This window comes from Stegastes partitus, unplaced genomic scaffold, assembly GCF_000690725.1.
Source record: "Stegastes partitus isolate 25-593 unplaced genomic scaffold, Stegastes_partitus-1.0.2 Scaffold2317, whole genome shotgun sequence".
In the NCBI taxonomy this organism is placed as follows: domain Eukaryota; kingdom Metazoa; phylum Chordata; class Actinopteri; family Pomacentridae; genus Stegastes; species Stegastes partitus.
In genome coordinates, this window is record NW_007580048.1 from 88,019 (window position 1) to 98,768 (window position 10,750).

Genomic DNA, 10,750 nt, shown 5'->3' on the forward strand with positions numbered 1-10,750 from the left:
CTTTGTGTTGCCTTTCCAGCAGTAATAACTGATTATTCATGTTCTTACAAATCAATCACCGAACCAGTTGTACATTAAACTATCCACCAGTATAATAAGTTTAAAGTCATCTCTGTCTGAACAATGACATGCAGTTTACATGCATCAGTAATAATAGTAAAATAGTTTAAACAAGTATTACATTAAGAGGGCCCACACAACTTCTGTAAATAGAACTTTTATTTGATATTTATATTCAGGTTTCTTAGTAACGATTTCTAAAAAGAGAGAGAGAAAAAAAAACGCTTATGAAGTTCCCACGCAGGCGCTGTGCGTCTGACGTGATGACGTCAAGGACCCGGAAGGAAGTGTGCAGCCGTGTTGTTGTCGCAGCAGCTCAGCTGATATTTATCCAGAACCAGCAGAAAGAGACAGAGGATCCTTCCGGCAGGCTGTAACACTCTCCCCGCTGCTGCTGTTTGTTTGTTTATTGTTGTTGTTGTTCCCGAGCGTCGCCATCATGAACGTGACGCTCGCAGTGAAGCAGTACATCTCCAAGATGATCGAGAACAGCGGGCCCGGGATGAAGGTGCTGCTCATGGACAAGGAGACGGTGAGACACCGGGGGGCTGGTACTGGGACTGGGACTGGGACTGGGACTGCGTGAGACTGATGCTGTTACCGGTGCTATTATTTGTACTGTGTGGTTCGTTTACCATTAGCAGTAGTATTACTTGTACTGTGTTGTCGTGTTTTTACTGGTGTGACTGCCATTATTAGTGATATTGTTTCCTATACAGGTACTGTGTGTGGTCCTGTCACTATGTGGTACTGTTACTGTTATTTGGTATTATTGCAGGTACTATTACTATTGCTGGTATTGCTGCTGTTGTTGGTACTGGTACTATTTCTGATAATGGTACATTGATAATATTTCTGGTGCTGGAACTGTTGCTATGACTGGTACTGTTACTATTACTAGTACTGTGTGGTACTGTTACTGTTACTATTACTATTACTAGTACTGTGTGGTACTGTTACTGTACTTTAGTGGTTACCTATGTTTATCTCATCTTAAGCTGTCAGTCTGTTTCCAGGTTGAATATATGCGGTGGTGCAGTAAATCAAAACATGTGTTTGTGTGTGTGTTCAGACCAGTATAGTGAGTGTGGTGTACACCCAGTCTGAGATCCTGCAGAAGGAGGTTTACCTGTTTGAGCGAATCGACTCCCAGAACAGAGACAGCATGAAGCACCTGAAGGCCATTTGTTTCCTCCGACCCACCAAGGTACAAAACCTGTAGAGACCCTCTGTCTGTCTGAGTGATAATGACATTATAACAATGATGATCTTGTTTATTTAGAATGGACAGTACACATTGATACACATCAGTATAAAAGTACAAGATGTAAACATCCCAGATTATAGCAAAGTGGCTAATTTATGTCTGTAGTCCTGCTGCAGTTAACAAAAGCCAAAAGCATTTCAAATGACAGTACACAGACACAAATACACAAGTGGGAAAGGCAGTGTACATTCTGTAACATGCTCAGTTAAGAGTGATCACGGATCTGATTTGCTTGCAGACATTAACACTATGTTTGTGTGTTTCCTGCAGGACAACGTAGAACACCTGATCCAGGAGCTGAGGAGACCAAAGTACAGCGTCTACTTCATCTGTAAGTTGTCTCAGCAGCACTGACTACAGATGAGAATATGATCATCGCTGATGTCCATCAGAATGAACTTCCAGAAATCCAAACACAGGTTTGTTAGGTTTATGTAGAGCTAAATGATTATCTGACTGCTCTGTATGTGTGTTTCAGACTTCAGTAACGTGATCAGTAAGAGTGAGATCAAAGCTCTGGCTGAAGCTGATGAACAGGAAGTCGTGGCTGAAGTCCAGGTGAGTTCAGGATCCAGCTGCAGCTCACAATCTGCTTTGTCTTGTTTGCATGGTGGGTGGAAAAGGCTGGAAAAATACTAGAAAACACAGAGAATACGAGGAAGTGTTTGGGTGTCAAACTGTCTCTGGTTCTTCTGAAAAAACCTCAAGTAGAAGAGCTGAGTTCCTGAGCAGGTTCCCAAAGACGTCAGTTGTGCTTCACTGCTGCAGGTTTCAGTCAGCGAAGGAGGAACGGATTAACCAACAGTCGCTGCTGATCCTGGACCAGCTACGTCAAGTTGTCCACACGATAATGTTGATGATTTAATGCTCGTCTGGATTTTTGTTGTTGTAGCAATAAGTCCTAAAAGCTGAACCAGCAAAAATTCAGTTTACAAAGTGAGCCCACAACCACCTGAAGAATGTATCAAGAATTAAAGGACTCAGTACGTTTAGAACACAAGGACTGCATTGATCTTCAGTCGACTCGACTTCTGTAACAGTGTCTTTACAGGGCTCTAAAAAATTAATCAGGCAGCTGCTGCTCGCGTCGTCACTAAGACCAGAACTGTGGATCACATCAGTCCAGTTCTGAGGTCTTTAAACTGCTTCCTGTCTTCCAAACACTTTATTTTAAAATACTGCTGAATGCTTGAGGGCCAAAGTACATTTCTGATCTACTGCTACATTATGAACTGTCCGGACCTGTCAGTTCGTCTGGGACAGATCTACTTTTCTGGTCCACACAGTCGAAGCAAAGCACAGAGAGGCAGCATCCAGTTCCTCTGTCATTCACAGAACCAAATCTGAGGCATCTGAATGTCTTCAACTGCACAGTGACTGTTACTTTCTGTTTCATCTTACTTTTTCATCCTCTATTGAACTCCTTTGAGTTAAAATGTCTTTTTTTTAAAGATAATGCTTTATGTTCCTTTTACACACTGGTCTTGAGGCCTTTTATATGTCATGTAAAGCACTTTGAATTGCTGTTTTGTTGAAATGTGCTGCACAAATAAACTCGTCTTACCGAGTGTGTTTGTGTTTTTGCAGGAGTTTTATGGAGACTTCATCGCTGTGAACCCTCACCTGTTCTCCCTCAACCTGCAGGGAGTCGCCAGGGTAAGAAACATGGAAGCTGTCTGGTTTCTGCTGCCTCCTCAACACATAACTGAGATCAGATTTCATTCATCAGGTTGGGTCTCTTGTCACAGTTTTAATGAAGCCAAGTTTGTGCTGCAGGAGCTTCAAGTGGCTTTGCACTTATTTTAACTGCAGGAGAATCCTAATCTCGGGGTCTGATGTTCAGTACAGATTATTTGGTGCCTTGTGGGGTTTACAGATCCAGCCTGAAACCTCCTGAACTGCTGGACGAATTTTATTTATTTCCCCTCTGTATATCACTACAGTCGATTTGAAATGAAGCAGTCAAACTATGATTGAAGTGTTAACTTTCAGATTCAATTTGAAGGGATTCAGCTAAATTATTACTTTAAATGTTGAGGAATTACAGACTTTTTCTTTACACAGGCTCAGAAGCTGCACATTTTTCTTCAATTTACAACTTGATTGCTTCATTTCTAATCCACTGTGGGGCTGTAAAGAGGATACATTGTGACAATTGTGTCTCTGCCCAAATACGTATCAGCTGTTTATATTCCCACTAATGTTTATATTCCCACTAACGTTGGCAGAACTGGTTTCATTTATCCTGTACTTCTTAAATAGATTCTTTTAAAGCCCTCAAATGTTACAGCTTCTTTATCTAATGGTTTTCTGTCTCTGTTCTGTGCTTTCTGGTGTTGATATGTTCTTAGTTTCATGATCTCAGTGAGATAATGTGAATAACTTGGGTCTTTGTGTTTCAGGGTCGGAGTTGGGAACCCTCCATGTTGTCTCGCTGCACTCAGGGTCTGACCTCCGTCCTGCTCGCTCTGAAGAAATGCCCGATGATCCGCTACCAGCTGTCCTCAGATATGTCCAAACGCCTCGCTGAGAGTGTCAAGGTATCCACGGCAACAACAAGCGATGTTCTCAGTACTCCAAAATGCACCTGTGGGTTTGAGAGGCATATTGTCTGTTGCCATAATTACAACATTTATCAGCCAGAAACACTAAAAACAAACGATTCGTCTGTGATGTGCCATTCAGTTGGGATATTTAATCAAAATCACTTTACTCTAAGTGCCACATATAAAGAACTGGCACAAATAAACCACGTACTCTAGCTAGATTCTGTAAAAATGAGAAATTCTGAATTCCTCGATGAAACACAAAAGTCATTAGAAACTCTTCTGAGACCAACAGTCACAAGACAAAAAATCAAGAACTTTTCGGCTGAGCTGCAGTTTGTGTTTACACAGAGCAGAGTGTGGAGACAAATTAAAAATGTAGGAAGTAAAATATCCGTAGCATTTGGAGTAACTATTTCTTTCACATTGGTAATGAATGTGGGCACTTGGTGTTTTACATGATAACTCCAGTTTTTTTCAAACTTTGTAAAATTAGTAATCAAATTCATTGAACCAATTCCTGTATATGCACAGAAAACACTTTTGAATTCTCTCTCCATCTAGTCAGGGTTATGTTGTTCCCATAGAGGTGCAGGACTTTATGTTATAATGAAAAATGTGCCCATGGTAAAGAAGAAGAGCGTAACGATGGCAAAAACTTCCCCGCCACAGCTTGAAGTTCAGACAGTTTACTATAGTTGATGTTGATGTACGTGAGGGGCTTTGATTCCACTACAGTTCAGAGGGAAGTGTTGCAGTTTTTCCTGCACCCCAGGCACAAGATGCATAAAATCACTGAAGTACTTTCTTCAAACACATTTTTAAAAAATGGTGAGTTTTGTGAGATTGGGGACTTTGCAGATTTCAAACTCAGATTTTTATTATCAATTAATCAGTTGATTGTCTTCTCTATAAAATGCCAAAAACAAATACAGAAAAAGATTTTTTAGAGAGAACAAAGTGACGTCTGGTTTCAGCCACCAACAGCCCAAAACCCAAAGAGGTTTGATTTTAGACAAAGAAAAACAAATATTTTCTTCTAAAAAGCTCAAAAAACAAAGATGATTTTAATCTTTGCTAAAAAATAATGACAAATATTATTTATTTGTTCTTTATTTATCAATCAACAATTACTGTAGTTCTGATGTAAAGTATTACAATTCATATTTACCACGTTATCATGTATAGTTTGTAGTGCTGATGCTTTAAGCACATGTACAGCTGATGATACTTTTACTGGAGTACTGTTTGAGTACTTCTTCTTTAACTTTGTCTGTTCTCAGCAAATCATCACAAAGGAGTACGAGCTGTTCGACTTCAGAAAGACCGAAGTTCCTCCTCTGCTGCTGATACTCGACCGGAGCGACGACGCCATCACGCCGCTGCTCAACCAGGTGACCAATCACAGCGCTGCCCTCTGGGACATCATCAGGTTTTAACAACAAACAGGCCGTGCGCTCCGGTTTTGTTTAGAAATAGTTTCTTAGTTCAGGTGATAAATTTATGTTTCTCTTAATCATAGGATTCTTTATAAAATATTTTTCAGAATTACTTTGATTTTTCTTTGTGGAAATTATACAATGTTTCTCGTAATTATGAGAATTTTAAAAATGTTTAAATTGTGAAATAATATTTATATTAGAAAATATTAACTGAGATCTTTTTCATAATTACCGCATCTTTTAATATAGTTCCTAAATGTTTTCTATAATTATTACAAAGTATTTTTCAGAATATTAGACTTTTTTGTCATTTTCAGATTTTACAGAAATTCTTTTCATGCAATAATTAAATATTTTTTTGAATTAGGAGATCTTGTGTCAAATTATGACATTTTTTTAAACATAATTATAAAATATTTTATCATTTTAGGATCTTTTTTGTAATCATGACTTGTCTTTAATGTACTCACACAGTATGTTTTGATAACTATAATATCTTTTAATGTAAATATTAAATATTTTTCTGAAATTATGACACCTTCTTCTATAATTACGAAACTTTTTTTAAAAATATTATTCGATTTCTTTCCTTGTAATCATGACATTTTTTACCGTACTTATACATTTTTAGCATAATTCTGAGATCTTTTACACAATTTCATTGTGAGTTTGAGATCTTCATTGACATTTATTTCTTGTAATCATAAGTTAAAAAGTCATAATTGTGAGTTGAGGAGTCCATGTTTTTATTTAGTGATTTTAATACAGGTTATATATATATGTTGCATTTTTTTTTCTGTTTTCATAAAATTAGCACAAATGTACGCATTTAATGTACTTTTCCTGAAAAACACAGTTTGTTTAAAATGCAGCTCTGATGTGAATCTCCTTTTTATTTGTTCTCTTTACACCTGCATCCTCTGTTAAAGACCCAGAACATGAAGCAGCTGTTTACAGTTGTAGCTTGTGTGTTTCAGTGGACGTATCAGGCGATGGTCCACGAGCTTCTGGGTCTGAACAACAACAGGATCGACTTGTCCAGAGTCCCGGGAATCAGCAAAGACCTGAGAGAGGTGGTTCTGTCTGCGGAGAACGATGAGTTCTACGCCAACGTGAGTCCAAAGACGCTGAAACACATTTTCACACATTTACCTTGATTCTCATCATCTGATTTTGAAGGGATTAGTTCAGATCTGCATTTTGTTACGTTTGAAGTCTAAACTCCAGCTGCTTGTGACGCTCAGGTTTAGTTTTATTTCAGTTCAATTAAAAACATTCCTCATTTATTCCTTACGGGTCTGCAAACAACACAAACAACTGGATGAACGTGATTCTGTAGTTAATCATTATAACAAACGATGGAGCTACAGCTATCGACTGAGTAACCAGGAAGGTTGATGGTGATTGGAGAATCTTGTGATACTTATTCCTTAATGTGTTTCCATTTAATGTATTAATCGCTGAAAACACACACAAAGAGTTAATTCACATGCATTAAATCTGTCTAAAATCCACATTATGTTATCATAAAGGTTTGTGGAAGCATCTGCTAAGTGAGTTCTGTGTACGGAAATAAATGGAAACCAGCCTGAAACAGCAGGAATCTAAAAATGCAAAGTTTGTGAAGAAAGTAAAACAAAGTGTGGTGTGACTCGCTGAGACTAACGATATTTCTACTGAATCAGTAAAGCACTTTAAACAAAACAAATATTATATTTTTCCACCAACACACTTGAACAAAAAAGTCTCATCCGACACGGTCTGGAGGTTTAACGTTGTCACTCTGTCTCTTTCCTACGTCAGAACCTGTACCTGAACTTCGGGGAGATCGGCACCAACATAAAGAACCTGATGGAGGACTTCCAGAAGAAAAAACCCAAAGGACAACAGAAGCTTGAATCCATCACAGACATGAAGGTCAGTGTTGGATCTGGAGTTCAGTGATTCTGAAACACAGGTTAAAGTATCTCCTCCAGTCGGTCCAGATGTTTGTGTGTGCTGTCGTCCCTGCAGGCGTTTGTAGACAACTACCCACAGTTTAAGAAGATGTCGGGCACCGTGTCCAAACATGTGACGGTGGTGGGGGAGCTGTCCCGGCTGGTGTCGGAGCGGCAGCTGATGGAGGTGTCGGAGGTGGAGCAGGAGCTTGCCTGTCAGAACGACCACTCCAACGCTCAGCAGGTAGGTCACCTCATCGCTGTTCAGATGATTCATCCACCTCAGCTTCACATCTAAAGCTTCCTCTACTGATAGAGCGATGTGTTAGAAATGTACGGAGCCATACAAGCTCTACAAGTGTTTCAGAGTAGTTCCAAAGAGTTTAAAAGATGCTTGAGATGAGTTCTAATAGCTGCAACAAGCTTTAAGTGAACTCATTAGAGCAGCAAAAACCTGTGATGAGCTTTAAAGAATCTGTAAACAGCTGTAACCAACTGAAGAAACTGTAGTGAGCTTTAAAGGAGCTGTAATGAGGTTTTCTGTGTTTTCTTTTAGAGCGTTCGTCGGCTGCTGCAGAATCCTCGTCTGTCGGAGCTGGACGCCGTCCGTCTCGTCATGCTCTACGCTTTGAGATACGAACGTCACAGCAGCAGCATCCTCCCGTCTCTGATGGACGAGCTGAGCAGGAGAGGAGTGTCCGAACGCCACCGCAGGGTAACGCCGCCGCCGCAGTAGTCAGCTCGGATTCAGGGATTCAGAATATTCTCTGTACAGTCAGATTTAGCTTGTAGTTTCGGTGTTTTGCCTCTGGAGGGCAGTAAAGTTCACAATCTGCTTCTTCCAGATGGTTCAGTCTGTGGTGGAGTATGGAGGGAAGAGAGTCAGAGGAAGTGACCTCATCACGCCGACAGACGCCGTCGCCATCACCAAACAGTTCTTCAAAGGACTCAAGGTACAAAAAAAAACACACACAGTCAGTCAAACAGCAGTTACCTCTGTTTCCTGAAAAACCAAAGACGTTGTTAAAAGGTAATCTTACCTGTATGGTTGCCACTCATCTCCCATTTAAAATGTGATTCTTTCTCTACAAAAACTGTTTGTAAAATCTTAGTATATTAATTTTTGACCTCTGACCTCTGGAGATGCTTGTGGTTCTCAGTGATTATTTTCCATATTTTGGCCGCTGTGACAATGGAACATGCAGTAAAGTTGTTCTATCTGCAATTACCATGATTTAAAATGTGTTAATTTTTTCTGGTTGCTGTATATTGATTTGTTAAAGCTGATCAAATACATACAAATTAGTATATTGAAAGAGCTGACTGTTTCAGACTGTCCTTCACGTGTCCTGCTGCAACATCTGTGATTCACCTGCTGACTCTGTAGCAGCCTCACATGATACAAGCCATCAGTGACATGAACACTGGAACAGCTGCATGTTGCTGCACATTGTTTGAATGTGTGTGTTTTTTGACGTGTGTGTTCAGGGTGTGGAAAACGTTTACACTCAGCATCAGCCGCTGCTTCATGACACTCTGGATCAGCTGATCAAAGGTCGACTCAAAGACAGTCAGTTCCCCTACCTGGGAGCCAGCAGCCTCAGAGACAGGTAACACACCTGAGGGACAGGTAGCACATCTGAAAGACAAGTAACACACTTAAGAGACAGGTAACACACCTGAGAGACAGGTAACACACCTGAGGGACAGCTAACATACTTAAGAGACAAGTAACACACCTGAGAGAAAGCTGCACACTACAGACAGTGACACACCTTAGCAACAGGTAGCACACACCTGAGAGACAGTAGACACTCATTTTAGACAGGCAACACACACCTGAAAGACAAGTAAAAAACACTTCACACACCTGAGTCAGGTAAGCTGCCGCTGACGGTCATGTGGTAAAAATGTGTTTCAGGCCTCAGGACATCCTGGTGTTTATCATCGGTGGAGCCACGTATGAAGAAGCTCTGACGGTTTACAACCTGAACCGCAGCACACCTGGAGTCCGGATCGTGCTGGGAGGAAGCAGCATCCACAACACCAAGAGGTAACACACACACACACACACACACACACACACACACACACACACTACTTCTTACTTACTGACTACTTCTCTCTTTGTCTCTCCGTTAGTTTCCTAGAGGAGGTGATGTTGACGTCGGGTCACAGCAGCGGCAGCGACAGAGCGCATGGAAGCAGTCGCCATGGCAGCAGACGCTGAACACAAACACCAGCTCTTCTTCTTCGTCTTCATCTTCTTTACCTGTCATCAGATAAACAACATCATTCCCTCTGTCTGTGTCTGTGTGTTTAAAGGAACAGTGTGACATTTCTGTGAATCACCTGGACTGTTTCTGTTTCCAAACACGAGGCGGTCAGAACATTAGAAACGACCTCAACAACGTCTCTGGCGTCCGAAAAGACGACTTCATGCAGATCCGTCATGTCCGACTTTTGCTTTCAGGTGGCTGAGGCTGTAACAGTACGCTGCATTCACAGTTTAGTCACGTTTTCAATTCAGCACATCAAAGTAAATGAGTTGTTTTGTAATTATTTTGTAAAATGAGTCGCACAGTTAGAGCAGAGATAGAATGAACAGAAATACAACATGCTTTGTGCAGTAACTCATCGCACAGGATTCACAACCATCGCAGTGTCTGCAAGGCTAACCCTGCTAGCATCCAGTGGCTAATCGACAACAACTGGTGCGCTGATGAAATATTGACCTTGAAGCTGTACATTATTGTTCCAGGAGGTGTTGATGTTTCGTACAGTTACAGCCGAAGAAACCAAAAACATTGTCAAACTAAATCCGGACCAAACCCCCATTCTCTCTGAGCATAAACATGACAAATCTTTGAACATTTTAGCTCTGAGAGAAGCAGCATCAGGTGTTCGCAACTCCTGCTTTCAGGTCTGATTCTTGTTTGTTTACTCTCAAACAAAAGAAACATGTTGTGGATCTGTGAATTGAGTGGAATGTTCCTTTAAATTGTCTGCGTGACTGAATGTGAATAAAACAGAAATACGACTCGCTGCTTATTGTTATTCATCAAGTTTGCTCACAGTGAAATTATCTGAACATCAGTCAGAGGAAGAAATCAATCAGCTACGTTTACTTTGTGTTTGTGTCACAGTAAAAGCTGATTTTATATTAATTAGCTCCAGTCTGTGATCTTAATCATCTCATTAAGACTGCGGCTTGTTCACAGTCATCCATAGGAAACTTCAAAGCTTCATAAATATTCTAAAGCTGCAGCTGCCTGCATTCCCAGCAGCAACATAACTGATGTTTCCCTTCTTTCTCAGTTCCTAATTTAATTAAGAAAACAAGAGCGCTGAGGTCAAGCTGAGGTCTGGAAGACAACAAATCAAAAGTGACTGTAAAAAGCTTCAGGAAGATTCATCACAGTCTGAGCTGGTGCTGCTCCTCCGTGATCAGAAAAAAACAAAACCTTTTCCTGCATCTTCATCACAGGAAGTGGCTCG

The 10,750-nt window shown here is 40.5% G+C and overlaps 1 protein-coding gene across 1 annotated transcript; it reads left to right on the forward strand.

Annotated features, from left to right (window-relative positions):
- The first annotated feature begins 352 nt into the window (after window positions 1–352).
- Window positions 353–10,296, forward strand: vps45 (vacuolar protein sorting 45 homolog). The gene is made up of 15 exons (XM_008304773.1): window positions 353–592; window positions 1,133–1,267; window positions 1,598–1,658; window positions 1,806–1,885; window positions 2,915–2,983; window positions 3,730–3,867; window positions 5,157–5,267; window positions 6,293–6,427; window positions 7,119–7,232; window positions 7,329–7,496; window positions 7,809–7,967; window positions 8,098–8,205; window positions 8,741–8,862; window positions 9,174–9,305; window positions 9,395–10,296. Exons 1-15 carry the CDS (start codon window positions 500–502, stop codon window positions 9,480–9,482), a joined length of 1,713 nt encoding a protein of 570 aa, XP_008302995.1. The 5' UTR covers window positions 353–499; the 3' UTR covers window positions 9,483–10,296.
- The last annotated feature ends 454 nt before the right edge of the window (window positions 10,297–10,750 follow it).

Excerpts from the sequence above, each read along its gene's own strand:
- vps45 (XM_008304773.1), top strand. The coding sequence starts at position 500 with ATGAACGTGACGCTCGCAGTGAAGCAGTACATCTCCAAGATGATCGAG. Across the intron at positions 6,428-7,118 it reads ACGATGAGTTCTACGCCAAC|AACCTGTACCTGAACTTCGG; the intron begins GTGAGTCCAAAG and ends TTCCTACGTCAG. Across the intron at positions 8,206-8,740 it reads AGTTCTTCAAAGGACTCAAG|GGTGTGGAAAACGTTTACAC; the intron begins GTACAAAAAAAA and ends GTGTGTGTTCAG.